This window comes from Triticum aestivum, chromosome 4B (assembly GCF_018294505.1).
Source record: "Triticum aestivum cultivar Chinese Spring chromosome 4B, IWGSC CS RefSeq v2.1, whole genome shotgun sequence".
Taxonomy (NCBI): Eukaryota; Viridiplantae; Streptophyta; class Magnoliopsida; order Poales; family Poaceae; genus Triticum; species Triticum aestivum.
The window spans coordinates 543,167,996-543,186,115 of NC_057804.1; the positions used below are offsets into that span (position 1 = coordinate 543,167,996).

Genomic DNA, 18,120 nt, shown 5'->3' on the forward strand with positions numbered 1-18,120 from the left:
TACCTGAAACTGGGCGAAGGCCGATCAATTTTTTCCATCATGAGGAACATTTGCGTCATCTTATTGAATTCTTCTGTGCTCCTAAATTTCTGTTAGGACAAAAAGGATAGCACGAATTAATCGAGTGTTTTAGAAAAATCATTGTCTTAGCTTTCACGGCGCACTTCCAATTACTGCAACCTGAGCGTGAGATGGCCAACTATACGTTTCCCAGCCATCCAAGACAGCAGTGTAGTATCCGCTCAAGCACACTATCAAAGATCCAAAACTGTTCTCTGATGGCCACGGTGGACTGATCAACATGAACACAGCAGCACATATTAATTGCACGTACTAAAGGCTCTGCTTCCGATTACTTGTGGTAGCACCTGGATATGTCATACAGTATATCCTAAGAGCATCTCCAACGGCCGCCGAACGCCGCGCGTAAAAGATGGCTTTAGAGCGCACCCATCGTCTGGTTTGGCGCGGCGCTAAAATGCAGCGCGCGCACCCCTCCAGCAGCCGCGCAAAAATTGCAGCGCGCGCTCATTATACAAACTAGGATGTAGGCATTGGAAGCATAGAAACTAGATAGATTGCATAGGATTTTAAACGATACAAAGGTATTTTACATCGGAAACATAGATTGCATAATTTAAAAACGACAAACGATAGAAAACTAAATAGATAGCATAAAAAACTATTCTAAGTCACTATCATCATCATCACCATTATCATCCTCGGCGGTGTCGTCCAAGGTTGATAGCCATATGTCCAACCAACGATCATAGTTCTTCGTGAAGAACGACCTCCCACCTGCTGCAACGAGATCGGTCTTCGCGTTCGCCAACGCCTTCCGCCGACGCCTGTCCAACCGCGTCTCGCGGCGCCTTTGCGTGTCCTCCTCGCGACGCCTTGCCCAGTAGCCTTGCTCGTAGGCGACGTCCTCCGGGTGGCGCTGGCGCCACTCCGCCATGACCCGCTCGTCCTCCTGGGCGACGAGGAGGCCGCGCTGCCGCTCGGCGTGCTCCGCACGGTCTTGTGCCGTGTTCAGACGAGGCGGCGGGGCGACGTCGAGCGCCTGCTGGAGCGTGTACACGTCTTGGAAGTTCATCTGGCCGCGCGGCTGGCCCAGGCGCCACGCCACCGCGTCGTACGCGCGGGCGGCCTCGCGCGCCGTCCCGTACGTGCCGAGGCCGAGCCGGAGATCGCCGGAGCGTATCTCCGCGTAGTAGCCGCCGTTGGGGCGCAGGCGGACGCCGCGGTAGCCGGACGCTCCTCAGCGGTGCGGCGGCATGGCGGGGCGCTGGGGTGGTGGAGGCGCGTCGGTGGTGGGGTGCTGGAGCGGCGCGTGGCAGAGAGGGAGAGGAAGAAGAGAAGAGGAGGCGTGGAGAGGCGTGTGCCGCACGCTGCACTTTATAAGCGCGCCGGAAGCGGTGCGCAAAAAATGAGGCGCGCGCTGGCGCCTTTTTTCGAGCGCGCAAACGGTTCCCGCGTGCGTGATTATCCCGCCACCGCTGGAGCGCGGCAAAACGCCCCGCGCGCGCTAAAAGCTGCGTTTACCCCGCGCGCGCGTCGTTTCGCGCGGCCGTTGGAGATGCTCTAAGATCGGCTAAAGTAATAAGAAAATTTTCTAGGGTGATGATATACATAATACCATAAGTTTTTTTCACCAATAGCAACGGTCAGGTTTCATCGGATAGGACGATGGTGCCCCTCTTTGAGCACCAGAGAAAACCCGATGTCCGGTTCCGTGGATCTCTCTTTCTCCCACTATCACATTCCTAATTGGAATTGGCATCTTTTTTTCTCTCCCTGATGAGGTGATGCGAGAAATTTCAGATGTACCAATTTCTAGAAGCATTTGTTGGGCGAAACCATTTTCAAGGTGTGATTGGCGGTGTCGCGACTTATACAGAGATGAGAACCATGAAAAGCAAGATCTCAAATAAGAAAACAGACACCGAGGAAGAGGAAACGAACACTAACATCAAAGGAAGACAACTCTCAAATGGATTTGTTGGTCTATGATGAGCAAGTAGAAGCAACTTGCTTACTCACCTAGGGTGGCTCCGCCTACTACTCCTACGTATCCTTCTCACTCGTCAAACCATAGCTCTAACTCAGTCAAAGTCAAACTCCACAATTTCTAAGAACATAAACCCAGTAGCCCAGAAGGAAGGTTATGTTCAAAACTCATTTCGTATTCGATAACCCAGCCGTACAAGAAAGAGGCTGCTAGTTGACAATGGTGGCGGCGATCCCTTGATGAAGCCATTTTCTTAGTTGCTCGCGGTGTCTGCCGTTTGGAATGGGGATGTTGAATGCCATGTTTGGTATGGGCTGCTTCTCAGGACGTCGGCATCCGGGACGCGATATGCAACGTCGTCAACGGTTCCTCCATGACTTCTTCCCTTAGGCGTGGTCAGGTCCTACAACCCACTTGCCGACTCCTCTTGGCGTTAAGGTGAGTGCACACTGATCCGCTCGGTTTTGGAGTTGTGGTTGTGTGACGGAGGTGACACACATTGGCCGTGACACGGTCTAGGTGAAAAAGCTAGCTTCAAGTCTTAAGCTCAAGATCAGTTCGGTTGGCGATGGCCACGACGAGCTTACCAACCTTCAGCTCTTCGTTCGATCGAGTTTAGCTTCACAGGACGTGTCATCCCGTCACACGGTACCTATATATACCCCGGCCCCACTAATATAAAGTGCAGCCGCACCAACCGCAATCCCAATTCGCAACGGCCCTAACAGACATACGCACGGGCGCGCGGCCGGCAGCACGGCAAGTCGGCGACTCGTGCGCCCGCCGGACACCGGCCCGCCGCTACGTCTACGCCAGCGTGCCGACGCAGGCTTCCACTTTTCTCCCCTCCCCCCGCCCGCTCCTCCTCCTCCCATGAGCGGGCGCCGCACCGCCCCCCGGCGGCCAGACGAGATGACGGACTCCACCGACTCGCCGTCGGAGCGCGCGGGCGCCGGCTTGGGCCAACACGCCGGCGGCACGGATGGCGACGGAGCAGGCGCGCTGTGCCAGTACCAGCACGGCGGCCCCGCCAGGGCGCCGCGGCTGGGGCTCGAGATCCGGGAGCCCTTCCTGCGTCTGATCACGTCCATGCGAGCCGCGCTCGACCCCGCCGCCGACGACAGAGGCGCCGGCCCAGAGGGGGAGGAGCCGCCAGCGGTGAAGAATCAGGGCCGGAGACGGCTGACGCGGGTGGGACTGCGAGCGCTCCAAATCGGCGACAGCAAGGTTCCTACTCAACTATAGTACTAGTACATACTACTGTACCATTATCATCTGTGCACATCGATAGAATCGCATGCTCTTGGTTTCTTTCTTTCTTGCCTATGAACTCACTCCTGGCCATATACAGATCGATCGAACGGACGAGTTCGACATAGCGGCCAAGTTCCAGTACAAGAAGCCCAAGAAGATGGTGCTCCAGCTGCACCGGGCCGACGCCTTGGTCAAGATCGACATCCTCTGGTCCAACATCCTGGCCATGTCGGCGCGCTTCGACGACGCGAGATTCGACAAGCTGAGGATCCAGGTATATATGATGCATCTGCAGCCGGAGTCCGTCTTTGTTTCCCCCCTTTTGAACAGATCCTCATGTATGGTGATGCAAGCATGAAGTACAGTATATGCAACTAACAATTTACATGTGTGCAACAAACCGATCGGTGTTTGTACGTGCAGGTTAAATGCGCGTCCGAGCGGTACAGTGCTCCTCAACCTGCGGCAGCAAGCAGAATGCATCTCCGATGGCAGCGCTGCGACGATGTTATACCAAGGTAATAGTAAGCCATGGTTGATCTTGATTTCTACACGTTAGGTTTCGATCTCTAGCGCTTCGCCTGAAGCCCTGAACCATTGTTATTCAATCTCCAGGACCTTTTTTCTCTGGTTTGACAAGGGGACGCTGGAGAGGGGCTACGGCAAAATGATGTACGCCGACCCTTCGCTGCTTCGACTGCCGTCGCCCCCTCCGGGACAAGGAGAGGAGGGGGAGGAAGAAGCCCCGTCCCCGCCATTCCTCATAGGCGCGACGCCGAGCACGATGATGATGATAGGCTCAGCAAACACAGGTAAACTGCTAAAATTCTGGTCATTCTCCAAGACGACTCCAAAGTGATCGGAGACTGCCTCGGCGCAGTTTTGCTCCTGCCCTTCTTCAGCTGAACCTGAAACAACGCACGGTTTTTTCTACGATTTGCAGGGGCCGATTCCCCGATGTATCATGAGTACTGGGGCACCCAGTTGCAGGACTCAGCACATATTCGTTCCTTGTACAGATAGCCGTTATTCATTGACATTCATTTTCTTCATTCGTTGTATAGATGTCGTACATGGTACATTCGAACAATGGTCTTGTCACATACAATCTTTTGTACAATGTTGAGATTGACATTTATGTTGCGTCATATAAACGAAAATGATGCCCCGGCAAAAGGAATTTGTAAGCCTAAGCATTGCCCCAATGGTAGTAGATTTTTGGAAATGTAGCACGATCTCGAAGCAGATTTTCCTACAACTTGGACGATCTGACCTGGGCAATGAGCTCTCTTCTCAAGATCTTGCCTGCGGTTGACTTTGGCACGCTCTCCACGAAGGTAACCCGCCTCAACCTTTTGTAGTACGTGACCTGAAATGCAGGTCAGAGTTACAACTGGTATAGAATGAGCCAACAACAGCAGCAACAACAACAACAACAAAGCCTTTAGTCCCAAACAAGTTGGGGTAGGCTAGAGGTGAAACCCATAAGATCTCGCAACCAACTCATGGCTCTGGCACATGGATAGCAAGCTTCCACGCACCCCTGTCCATAGCTAGCCCTTTGTCGATACTTCAATCCTTCAGGTCTCTCTTAACGGACTCCTCCCATGTCAAATTCGGTCGACCCCGCCCTCTCTTGGTATAGAATGAGCCGTGAAAAAAAAAACATTGCTCGTTCAAGTGTATCTCTTTCATGCTGGTGATGGTGAGATTTGGAATTTAAGATACAGGTGCTCTGATGTCACGATTTATCAAGGTTTGGAGTCAGCCTCACCTGCTTTGCGATAAACTTCTGGACGTCCGCTTCGGTTAATGAACTGGCAGGTGACCTCACCACATAGGCAATAGGAACTTCCCCAGCTTCATCGTCAGGCAACCTTGGAAACAAGCAGAGCTCCCAGTCAATCAAGAGATGAGAAACACCAGACAAAAGAAATCCAAACCAAGAAGGCTGCAGCAATTATTTTATACTCAAAAGCCGCTAGAATCACTTAACGTTTAGGAGGCAACTTACGGGATAACGACAGCATCCAGAATCTCTGGATGAGATAGAAGTAATCCTTCAAGCTCAGCAGGTGCAATCTACCAGTTAAACAAACAAACGATCAGAGCGCTTTATCTACAGAGGACAAAGTATGATGTATGCTGGAGCAAGAAAACAAGTGCAAAAGGACGGGTTTCCATCATGATTCTTAGATTGGATACGAGCAAAGCAAGGCTTCTATTCAGACAGTAAACAAGAACCCAACTGCTTAAGTTAACATGAATTGGCTTTTGGTAGGATGATAATAATAAGAAAGGATTTTTAGTGAACTTTAAGCTCGGTAGGCAAAGAAGAATTTCCACAATAAAATGAGGGGCTACTGTTTGCAACACAAAATGTTGTTAAGGTATATGATCCCATTGGATCAGGTGTGGTGTTGTCCTATCTAGAGGTATGAATAGTGTCTCTATAGCTTTTAGAGAGCCCTCCCATTAAAGCTATGCACTTTAAATGTTAAATTAAAAATGCTGTTAATAGGTTGCTATTTCCCACTATAGCAGTAAATTTGGAGTCATTTAGCGCCGCTAAGCCGCTGCAGACAGAGGAGGGAAGTGAGTTCCACAAAGCCATCCATCCACCCAGTTCTTCCTTCTTGTTTTCAGATATATATGATGCACTGATGCAAAACTTAGTTATTGAATTAGGATGCCTGATCAATGCCAGTTTTTTTATGCCTCAGCATGTGTATGCCAAGTATATGTTTTTCTTTTTAGCAAAAGTGGGTTTCCCCTCCGATTTCATTTACAGAAACCAACAAAGAAACAAAAGGTTCATGGCATCAGCCAGGGGAGATTAGTATGCCAAGTATATGTGATATATAATATATGATGCATGAATGTATGTTTATTTTTCCGAAAAATTCATGATGTAAGACAAACGCTAAGCTTCGCTGTAGCTCCGCTTTAGCGTTTCATAGCTTCTGGCCGGCCCGCCACTAAATAGCATAGCCCGCTATTTTAAACTTTGATGAATATGCTTGTGGTGAAATCTGGATAACTCCGATATGTCATTCATTCGACAATATTACAGAAACACCCTATCAGTGTAATGGTTGGCTACATATGGAACAAACATAAGTAGAAGCAAGGGCCCTGCGGAGGCTGACTAGAACCATCCTTGGGAAAGCGCTTTCTGCTCACAAGTCGAAGACTCTAGCAACCATTAGAAAACAAAATAATACTTTGCAAAACAAAAATTTACCTGGAAACCTTTGTACTTAATCAGCTCTTTTAGTCTATCAACAACAAAAAGCTGGCCTTCTTCATCAAAGTATCCAAGGTCACCAGTATGCAACCATCCTTGCTTGATTGTAAAATCAGTAGCCTCCACATTGTTGAAATACCCTACAAATAATCAACTCATATAAGGAGAATTTCTGGCCTTCTAATCCCTTCAGGACAGAATACGCGGAAATTTGGTGGCCTTCTTGTTGGTGAAAATAATGTAGGAATAAAAATAGTAGCTGCTTGATAATCACTAGGGTTTCACAATTAAAAAATCACTAGGCCGTGATAAACAGTGCAATGTCAATAACAAGTGAAAAAAGAGCTAATAACATTTTTTACCACATCTCGTAACACAACAATATTATCAATAGCTACAATTCCATTGTAATAACTAATATATCATTTACATTGAGTTTGGTAAGTAGGTATGTGATAGTTGATCAAGCAAACTATCTATGTTCTATGGAATAAGGGCTTTGCTTGGTATCAAAAGGCAGGGAAGAAGAACAAAAACCTAACGCACATGTTCGAATTTTTACCTTGCATTATTTGTGGTCCCCGGATACAGATTTCTCCTAGTTGACTTGGTGGTAGATGGTTTTGCGTCTCTACATCGACAACTTTTGCTTCAACTCCAACAACCAGTGTTCCGGTTGACCCAAACTGACGAGCTTGTCCCTTTTCTGGGTATTCAAGCGATATGATCCCACATGTCTCAGTCATACCATAGCCCTGCCAGAAAAGCACAACGCACAATACAACTTGAGATATGAGTTAAGCCTGTTTACAGGTATGAATCAGGTATCACCATGAGATAATGAAGCCATAATACTACATATACAGTAAGGAGTGCTGTGTAGCAAACCGCTGAACCACAGCAGCTTAGTTTTGAAATTGGCTACAGAGATTCTACAGAGTTATCTGAAAATAAACATCTTCCTGTAGGTTTGTAGAAGATACATCGTCAGGGCATATATTTCTATTCCCAGATAAATGAATAAATAGATAGGTATTATTACATAATGTATGATAAGGAAGGCAAACAACTGCGATCATGTACTCTCTCCGTTCACAAATATGAGATGTTTTAGATATTTCAAAATGGACTACATACAAACTGAAATGAATGAACAAACACAGTAAAACGTATTTATATACATCTGATTCAAAAAAAAGTTAGAACATCTTATATTTGTGAATGGAGGGAGTAGCTGATAAAAGTAATACTAGTTTAGATGAATAAATAAACAAAGCATATATTATATTTATAGAATAATAACATGATTCGGAAGGTAAGAGAGGTGCTTAACCTGTAACTGATACAGGAATAGTTGACTTTGTCATTTTGTTCTAAAAACACATAGTTGACTTTGGGCATCACAGTTACAACAGTGCAGAAGGGTATTCTGATGCCGATACTTGTTCAATACACTTTTCTGTATTCTGTAGATTTGATTCATTATGCAGACATTACAAGACCCTTTTTACTGTGTGGTGCATTACTTCACAAAATATTGGAATCCACCGTCAAAATCAAGTACAGGAAATCTGGCTGGTTGCATACTGCTGTGTACTCGCAAGTTCTAATCACCATAAAAAGGAGGGAATCACATCAACGGAAACCCTGTCTTAATCACCTGATTATATAGCCTTTCTAAGGAAGCGACAAGAGTAGAGAGATTGAGTCCCCACAAAAGCACAACAAAAAGACGCTGAAAAGTCGATCTAGTCCTTCCAATCCAAACAACAGAGTAAACGTACTACTGTCTGTCACTAATAAGCAATAAAAAAGCAGATAAAAAGTGCAGAGCAGCTGGCTGGCTGATTGGTTGGTTACCTGAACGATCTCGGCGTCGGGAAAGTTCTTGGCCACCACCTCCATGACGTCCCTGCCGAGCGGTGCGGCGCCGGAGCCGATGAACTTGAGCGAGCTGAGGTCGTACTTGCCGGCCCGCCCGTGCTTGGCGAGCGCGATCATCACCGGCGGCACGCAGAAGACGTGCGTCACCTGGTGCTGCTGCACGGCCCTCATCACGGAGTCCATGGCGAAGCCCGACATGACGACCACGGCATTGCCGCGCTGCAGCTGCGCGAAGGTGATGACGGAGAGGCCGAAGATGTGGAACATGGGCAGGAAGCAGAGGAACACGTTGGGCGGCTCCCCGCGCTCGTCCTGGTCCGACGTCACCATCGTCGCCGCCGCGATGAAGTTGCGGTGCGTTAGGACGACGCCCTTGCTCTCCCCCGTCGTGCCGGAGGAGTAGAGCAGCCCCGCCGTGTCGCCCTGCTTTGTCGGCGGGCGGCGGTAGGCTGACTCGTCCGCGCCGGACACGAGGTCGGAGTAGAGTGTCACGTTGGCCGTCGCCGGAGGGGCGGCGGTGGCGACGGACGCGGCGTCGTCGAGGAGGATGACGGGCAGGCGGAGGGCGGCGACCTTGGGGAGCAGCTCCGCCACGGTGACGACGAGCTTGACGCGGGCGTCGGACGCCTGCTTGGCGATCTCCCGCGGGGTGTAGAGCGGGTTGGCGGTGCTGGCGACGGCGCCGACGGCGGTGACCGCGAAGAAGCAGACCGGGTAGAGGACGCAGTTGGGCGCGAGGAGGAGCACGGCGTCGCCGGGCCGGACGCCCGCGCGGGAGGCGAGCGCGACGGCCGTGGTGAGCACCGCGGACCGGAGGCCGGCGAAGGTGAGCGCGCGGCCGGTGGCGGCGTCGATCAGCGCGGGCGCGGACGGGCACGCCTCGGCGCGGCGCAGGAGGAGGTCGGCGACGGAGAGGCCCGGGTCGGACGGGATGCGCGCCGGCGGGCGCAGCGAGCGGTACACGCCGTCCGCGCCGTACCCGGCCGCCGGTGCCGGCGCCGCCGCGGTTGTTGTCGCCATCTCGGGGTTGGACGCCTGGTTTGGCGTGTGCGATTGCGGCCGCGAAAGATTTGGCTGCGGCGTCGAGTCCAAACTCGGGCCGCTGGGATATGATGATGGGCGAGGAGAGGAGAGGAGCGCTGTGGCGAGCTCCGCAGAGTCCTGACGCTATCGCGTTTGCTGTACTCTTGTCCTGCTGCGTGCTCTCTACTTATTTGTCTCTGTGGCATTGTAGTACGCATGATTTGATCGATCTGATTTGGGCGCTGCTCGGTTGACAATCACACATGCAAGGCTATCATTTTTTTAGGCAACGCATGCAAGAGTATCTCTCTCTTTTTTTTTTTACCCTTAGAGCAACTCCAACGGGGCGACACAAACGGACGCGCGTTTTATCCGCTTTTCGTCCGTTTGGATCGGCCAGTCGGATGTACACGTCCGCATTCTGAAATGGGTCGGCTTAACCGCCCAACGGGGAGGCTGACCTAAATGTGCCGGCGTGAAAAAAAATTGCTCGCACGAAATAAACATAATTAAATATAAGTGGCCGATCAAATACCAGCCAAAGTTCACTTAAACCTAATTAAACATTAACTAAAACATTAGAAAAAGTCTGCGCCCGCCTGTTGCCGCCCCGCACGCTGCCCTAGATGTTGTCGGCCTTGCCCTTGTCCTTGGCGTCGCCGCCTCCGTCGCCATCGCCGGTGAGGTTGATGAAGACAGGAGCAGGGCCAGCCCACCCGAACGCCGCCTGGTACGTTGCCAGGGCAGCCTCCTCCGGCGTTTGCTGGGGCGGCGGCATTGCGGCTAGCCGCGCGCGCTCCTCCTCCTCCTCCTCGAGCCCGAGCGCCTTCGCGTCGCGTTGGAGCATGGCCTCGTAGCGCATCTGCTCCTCGCCGTCGGCCTGCTCCTGGCGGAGCCAGTGCGCCTTCCAGCGCTCGAGGTGGGCAGCCTCCTGCGCCGACGTCGCGACGAAGTGGACGGGAGGTGCGCTCACCCACTCGCGGTACTGACCGTCCACGAGTAGGCCTCCTCTGGCCAAGTGTGTGGAAGCGGGGAGCGCTTCCGCGTCGGCTCCGGCTCCGGCTTCAGCTTGGGCTGGATGGGCGGCGACGGTGGCGGTGGCGGCACGAACAGCGGGGTGTGGACGGAGTCCCCAGCCGCCGACAGGGCAAGGCTTGCTCCAACCCATCCCAGTGCGCGTCCTCCTCGAGGCGGCTAGCCTCCAGCGCGTACTGCAGGGCCTCCTCGAGGGCGGCTTGGTACTCCGCCTCCGTCTCCATGTCCTCCGGCTGTACCTACGGAGGCGGTGGTGGGTATGGCGGCGGCAGGACGTCGACACCCAAACGCCGTTGCTCCTCGTGTTCGAGGGCGAACCAAGCCTCCTAGTTGGGAGAGTCGGCGGCGTACTCAGGCAGCCGACGCTGCTCCGGCGTCAGCTGTGCGCGGCACCGTCGCACCTCCTCGTCGTGCGCCTGCTGGCTCCGCGGAACCGCTGGCACCGGGATCCGCCGCAGATCCAGGTGCCAATGGTGCGGCAGCGTGACGTCGGGGTACGGCAGCGGCTGCCTGTACTCCCAATGCCACCGCGTTTGGTGCACCGGGATGTGCAGGCGCCTGTGATCAGGGCGGAAACGCGTTGGCGCCGGAGGAGGAGGGGGACGGGGAGCACAAGAGGACGAGGCGTCGGGGGTGTCCTTGCCCTTGCCCTTGCCATTGCTATTGCCGAAGAGGCTCATGGCGCACTAGGGTTTGTTGTCGCCGGCGAGGAAGCAAAGGGAGTGGTGGGGCGTGATGTGGACGGGAGAAGTGGATGCGGCCGCCCCCCGACGCAAGCATGCTTAAAAAAGAACGCTTCCACTGGCTGACTAGTGGGCCCGCTGTCGGTGGTCGTTATAAATAAGACGACCGGTGGCGGTTGGGTGGCCTATAGGTGGGGGCGCGGAGGACATCGAGGAGACGCCGGCATGTCCACTTCACATCCGCGCCGACGCATTTCAGGCGCAATTTTAGGCCGGAAATGGGTCGGCGCGGACGCCAGACGGATGTGATTTGCGTTTGGGTCGACGCATTGGGCCTCCACTTTCTTCCGCCACGATCCAAACGGAGCAGACGGACGAAATGGGTTGTCCCATTGAAGTTGCTCTTAGCTCGCGAGAGTGGCATGCGCGAACGATTTCGTGGCAGTTTAATTTGTGAAGAAGTGATGAGGGGTGGCATTTTCTTCAAGCGACATGACAACTTCTACCCAAGAAAGCAATTTTCGTTTAAAAACTATCGCGCGTTTGATCTTTCCTCACAATATAAACTGACATCAAATGACGTTCGCTTGCCATTACCCTCCCAGCTGACGTTCATGGGGTAACGTTACCAAGTTTTTGGGCAACACATGCAGGACTATTTGTGCAAGTATAATTCTCTTGCTCCTTGTAGTTCATAAAATAATTCATGTCTGATTAGATTAAAAAAATAAAAATACTATCAATAAATCGTGAAATACATTTTCATATGGTATATACTTGATATTGTAGCGGTAATTGCCTTTGGTTTCTAGGTGCATATGCATCCATTGTCGAAATACACATTTCAAAAATTTGAAAAATTCGGAACAAAAACCCTGCGTGTATATTCGAACATTTTATGTGCGTGCACAAGGTTTCAGTGACAAACAACATTTTTTGTGGCTTGTGTAAAAAAGACAATTTCTGATGCTTCATTCTAACTATTCACGAGGCATTACTTTATCTTTTTTACATAAGCCACAAAAACATCGTTTTTCACCGAAACCTTGTGAATGCACATAAAATGTCCGGATATACACCTGGGATTTTTGTTCCGAATTTTTTAACTTTTTGAAATGTGTATTTCGACAATGGGTGCATATGCACCTAGGAGCCAAAACGCCGCTCTCGTATTGTAGATATAAGATAGTTTTCTCAATAATATCATAAAAAAATGTGAATTGAGTTTCGCGGAAATTACTGCGCACATTATTATGGGACAAAGAGAGTAGTAATTGTCGGAGTAATGGACCACGGGTAGCCTCACCCGAGTCCCTGGACATGACAAAACTTTGGGCCAGCTTCGCCCCGCAGTGACCCAAGCCGAGGCTCCGCCCTCCGGGGGCCGACTGGCTCAAAGGCCGGCCACCGGAGGACGGCCAACCACCAGCAGACGGCACCAAGAGCGGCCGGCTCCAGTAGGCCGGCTCCCAGAGAGGGCGGGCGCCTGGTGCCCTCAGAGTTTGGGCCTCCATCGAGAGGACAAGATAGAGCGTGGCTACAGTGAAGCCCCTCGCCCCCGAATCTCGGGCTGGGCGTGGCCACAGTGCCCCGTACAGACGGAGATCTTCACACGGCGTGGCACTGTTGCCATTTCCCCCTTGACGTCACTCCGGACAGGCGGAGCCCTGTTCCCCACGACGGCCTGTCGGTACGGCCCACCGGCTGCGGGCCCTATCGGGCAGTGACGCCTCAGAAGACGGCGGATGCCGAACCAATCGGACCTAAGGAGGGCCGGCCTCCAGCAGGCGGTCGTCCCTCGCCCCAAAGCAACTACGCTATTAACCTGATAAGATCAGGTGTGGCTAGAGAGACCTCCTGCTAGGCGGCAGGACTGTAGCCACACTGAGCTAACCAAGCCCGCGTCATTAGCAGCACGACTACAGTGAACAGTCGCCGACCAGACCCGCCAGCGGCGGGGGCGGCCTGTCGGCTCCGTACTAGACCAGCCGACGGGGCCCACCAGGCGGCGGGCCCCAATGGTCGGCGAAGAAGTCGGAGGCCGGAGACACTGACGGCCGGGCCCAGCACCCGGCCGGATCGCCATTGTACCCCTGGGGGTATGCCTATATAAACCCCCAGGGCACCCATGCAAAGGGTTCCCACTCCCATAGAACTAGCCACTCCCCTAGAGTAGGAAAGAGCTAGCCTTGCCTTCTCCTGCCTCTAGCATACAGCTCAAGGAGCACCATTGTATCACTTGAGCCTTAGTGATCATGCGGAGACCCTGCGGAGCAGGAGTAGGGGTATTATCTCCAAGGAGAGCCCCCAACCTGGGTAAAGTTCATCGGCGTTCGTGTCTACGCCTCATCCCGCTTCCAGACACCGACGACGTTCTACTTACTCCCACCATGATAAGCCATCATTTGGCATATGTCGCACCCAACCTCCGACATTTGGCGCCCACCATGGGGTAGGGTGCACCGTCTCCCGGAGATCTGCTCTGAACGGGAACCTTGTTCCTTCCTGGCGAGCGAAGCCAGCCCAGCACGCCCGACAGCGTCAGGCTCGACACGCTGCACGGCGCGGAGATCGTCTGCGCAGCGAGCTGCCTCGCCGACCTTGTTGGCGAGATCCACCTCTCCGACGAGCCGGCCTCGGACGCGGGCACCGGCAGCCCCGAGAGCCGCCTCGTCAGCCTCCTCGGCCAGCTCCACGTCACCAGCGAGCCTGCTGTGGACTTGGAGTCTGCTGGCTCCACCGACCCGATGATCGTCGACTCCGACACGGCGTCATTTGACGCGTTCCCCACCAACGTGGTGATCTACTACGAGCCGCCTCCTCGCGAGCACAACAGTGGGAGCACCGTCACGGAGGTGCTGGTCATCAACAGCGGCGAGCACTCGGACGAACACGCTCGAGACCCACTCGACGCGGCTGTGCGGGACTTGTCGGCGCCCATCCCAGAGGGCGCAGATGCTGAGGCGTTGGAGGCGCGCCGCGTCCAGCTTCTCGAAAGCGCTGGCCTGCTGGCCAGCATGCGACGCCTCTCGGATGCCTACCGACGCGAGATGGATCGAGCTATTGGGGGCACGCTAGCTCCTGAGGGGCCTAGCCGCATCGGCACGATCCGGCAGCGTGGCGCGACCATCGCCAGCATGTTCGGGGCCGAACGCCCCGGTTCCGCCACGCCTGCAGAGAACATCTGGGCCGCCCAGGCGGTGACGGATGAGCTGGACAAATACGACGGCGATGAGCGCCGCCACATGACGGAGCGAGTCCAGCAGCTCCTAGATGCGCCCGTCGTGCAGCACGAAGCCGGCTGCCACGCTGAAGTGCCCGCCCGGCGAAACGATGAACCGCCTGTCATTGTCAAAACCGGCGGATCTCGGGTAGGGGTCCCGAACTGTGCGTCTAGGCGGATGGTAACAGGAGACAAGGGACACGATGTTTTACCCAGGTTCGGGCCCTCTTGATGGAGGTAAAACCCTACGTCCTGCTTGATTAATATTGATGATGTGTGTTACAAGAGTAGATCTACCACGAGATCAAAGAGGCTAAACCCTAGAAGCTAGCCTATGGTATGATTGTTGTTCGTCCTATGGACTAAAGCCATCCGGTTTATATAGATACCGGAGAGGGCTAGGGTTACACAGAGTCAGTTACAATGGTAGGAGATCTACATATCCGTATTGCCAAGCTTGCCTTCCACGCCAAGGAAAGTCCCATCCGAACACGGGACGAAGTCTTCAATCTTGTATCTTCATAGTCTTGGAGTCTGGCCGATGATGATAGTTCGTCTATCCGGACACCCCCTAGTCCAGGACTCCCTCAGTAGCCCCAGAATCAGGCTTCAATGACGACAAGTCCGGTGCGTATGTTGTCTTCGGCGTTTGCAAGGCGGGTTCTCCTTCATGCTTCATGTGTTTGCCGGATAGTGTCTGGTTGCTTCATAAATGTTGCGCTCCTTGGCTTCTACGTCCAATAATGGCCTTCTTCCACGTGTTGTACGAATGCGAAAAGCCAGGGTATTCTTACGTTTTACCCCCTAGCCGCGCGAATAAGCCGCCTATAAGAGAGGCGAGGATCCAGATCCAAATCACACCATCCTCCTTCCGCAAGTACTCATCGAGGCGCATCTGACAAAAAATCCATTCCAACATGGACAGTCGACACGGCTCCTCTTCTCGCGCTCCCAGTCCTCAGCTAGGAGATTGGAGGAGATGCTCAGTCCCGCATAGTGAGTTAGTGACGCTCCAAGCAGAGGGATATCTTCCCCCGGCCTTTATGGTTCCAGTTCGAGCCGGACTGGCCACCTACAAGGGTGGGAAGCAGGCGGAGAGCGTCCCCAATCCCTCCAAAGGAGAGCGGGTATGCTTCGTCCCCTACTTAATAAGGGGACTCGGATTTCCTATACATTCGTTTCTCCGGGGGCTCCTGGAGTTTTATGGACTCCAACTTCACCACCTCACACCTGCCTCCATTTTGCACATCGCGGGCTTTGTAGCTCTTTGCGAGCTATTCTTGGGCGTCGAGCCCCATTTTGCGCTGTGGAAGAGGCTGTTTTGCCTCGTACCCCGTTCTTACGAGGGGTTGATATATCAAGTGGGCGGAGCCGAAATATGGCACATCGCCGGGACCGGATATCTATCCGGAACCCCGAAGAAGGCGTCCGAAGACTGGCCTTCGGAATGGTTCTATATGGAAGACGCCCCGCTGCCGGATCCAGTCCGTATCGGCCTCCCAGAGTTTAGCAATGCTCCTCTGAAGAAACGCCTGAGTTGGCGCCCACGGAGCCCTCAACAGGAAGATGACAGGAGCGTCCACTATCTGATGGGCCAGATACGGTTACTAGCCCATTCCGGATTAACCATGATTGGAGTCATGGCCACATGCATTATGCAAGGGGTGCAACCGCTCCAATATAGGGGCCACCCCATGTGGGATTTCAATGGGGAGAATGATGCCACCCGTCATGGCCACACGGGGCCGGGGTCGGCTGCCGACCTGGTGAAGATCCTGTCCGGCTTGTACAAGGGGGAGAAGGAGGACTTCCTCTGCACGAATCCATTGAATGGATTCTCCATGAATAACCCTCGGAGCTGGGTAAGCGGACGCTTATATATCTGATCCGCGCTTTCAAAGATAAGTGTCTTACTTTATGATTTCGACGCAGGAACTGCGCCGGGATGTGGAGGGCATAGAAAGCCCAACTCCACAACCCGAGGATCCGGGAAGATCCCTTGATTCCGGCCTCCAAAGAGGATCCAGACATAAAGGTGGATTTGGTTGATGGGGTGTTCCACTAGCTCAGCATAGACAATGCTTTAGTCGCCGTTACGGATGACTACCCTAGTTTATGTCTGGCTTCCCAGGTGAGTACGACCGAAGTCCTGACACCGTTATTTTTTTAATGCTTATTCCTGACCACCGTGTATTGACGGTGCTTCACAGGAGGTGCCTTTACAATGGGAAGCCGAGCATGCGGCAACTGATCAAACGAGGTCAGTGCGGCCTAGCAGGCGGAAGAGGAGTGCGGCGCGAATCGAAACATCGCCACAAAGGTATGGTGCACCATTGTCTTTTAAGGGAAAGACTCCTGGGAGGCATATTAATTCTCATGATTCTTCCAGGAGAAAGAGCGCTCGCCGGACTGAGTCCGGAGAGGGTGCCCACCAAGCCTCCGCCAGCCAGGCTCCAACGCCTGGTCCGGAGGGGGAGGCGAGCGCAAGGCATGAGCCGGATGGTCCTCCAACGGAGGATGCCGACAGGTTGTCCGCCACCAGGTCTGAGGTGGAGAGCGCCATGAATCACAGGCGCCGTCGGATAGTTCTTCGTGACGCGTGTTTCTCCCCTGAGGCGTTAAATGCCTTTAATGCGGGAGACGCGCACCTCCGTGCTGCTCAAGATGGTTTAACCAGAGCCACGGAGCAGTATGTAAAGGACATACGGGTAAGGAATTTTAATAGTTATATATGCCAGTAGCCCCCGAGACTTAAAATAGTTAAACTAACTGATTTAAGGATCATTTGTTATGCAGGATCTTACTGAGAAGAATACCCACCTGTCTCAGGAGCTTCAAGAATGCAAGGCCCAACTTGAGGCCGCACTAGCCGCTGCCGGGGGAGCCACGGAGACCCCCTCTGGTAATTCATATTTTGAAAAAGAAGTAGTTTATGAAGTGCGGCGTGTGTGTATAGTCTGACAATAATATTGCAGAGGGTGCCGGACTAGATCCGGACAAGCAACAGCTGCTGCGCCAGTTGAAGGCCGGCGAGAGGGTGCTTATGAGGGTGCAGCAGGAGAGGAACAAACTCCAAGATGCCAACACCCAGCTGGGCGAAGAACTAAAAGATGTTCGGGTCCAGCTGTCTAACTCCGTAAAGGAGAATCGGCAGCTTCGTCGCGGCATTTATAGTAAGTGCTTGAGCAAACTCTTTTGAAAAGAAGAGTTCGGCGAGGAAGTCGATTGACAGAAATGTGTCTGTAGGTGTGCTCACGGGTCGTCCGACGGAGGAGATGCCTGGTTCCACGGGAGACCCTCTTCCCGAGCTGCTGCAACTACACGAACGTGTTCGGCAGGCGATGAGCGGCGTCGTTCAGGCCTTATGGCCTTCCGTCTCCCTACCCGAGGGCCTTGGAGGGCTTGCTGAGAAGCTTCAGGGAGTACGGCGACGTCTCCGTCTGTGGAAGATGTCGGCCTGCCGTCAAGGCGCCAGGGAGGCCTGGGCCATGGTGAAGACGCGGTACCCGAAGGCTAACCCAAACCACATGGCCGAGGTCGGACCTGTGGGGCCCGATGGGAAGGAGATCCCTGTGAGCTTGATGTACGGCCAAGTAGAGTTGGCCGCGAAATATTCCCAACAGGACTGTAAATTAGACAGCCTGTTAGATGGGATTGAAGAGGAGTACAATCAGTTGGTTTGACGATGTAATTTTAAAATGACATGTAAAATGCCTTCTAGCCGGATTGTAGATCGTTTGCCTTTACGGACCTTTTCGCT

General features: G+C 53.2%; 2 protein-coding genes across 2 annotated transcripts; one reads left to right on the forward strand and one right to left on the reverse strand.

Annotated features, from left to right (window-relative positions):
- Window positions 1–1,660: 1,660 nt before the first annotated feature.
- Window positions 1,661–4,423, forward strand: LOC123093175 (uncharacterized). Its single transcript, XM_044515083.1, has 5 exons — window positions 1,661–3,238; window positions 3,363–3,539; window positions 3,689–3,783; window positions 3,881–4,077; window positions 4,209–4,423. The coding sequence occupies exons 1-5, from the start codon at window positions 2,885–2,887 to the stop codon at window positions 4,286–4,288; spliced, it is 903 nt and encodes a 300-aa protein (XP_044371018.1). The 5' UTR covers window positions 1,661–2,884; the 3' UTR covers window positions 4,289–4,423.
- Window positions 4,292–9,601, reverse strand: LOC123093174 (4-coumarate--CoA ligase-like 1). Its single transcript, XM_044515082.1, has 6 exons — window positions 8,373–9,601; window positions 7,075–7,267; window positions 6,510–6,652; window positions 5,280–5,347; window positions 5,040–5,142; window positions 4,292–4,634 (listed from the first exon to the last, which is right to left on the reverse strand). Exons 1-6 carry the CDS (start codon window positions 9,414–9,416, stop codon window positions 4,518–4,520), a joined length of 1,668 nt encoding a protein of 555 aa, XP_044371017.1. The 5' UTR covers window positions 9,417–9,601; the 3' UTR covers window positions 4,292–4,517.
- Between the last annotated feature and the right edge of the window lie 8,519 nt (window positions 9,602–18,120).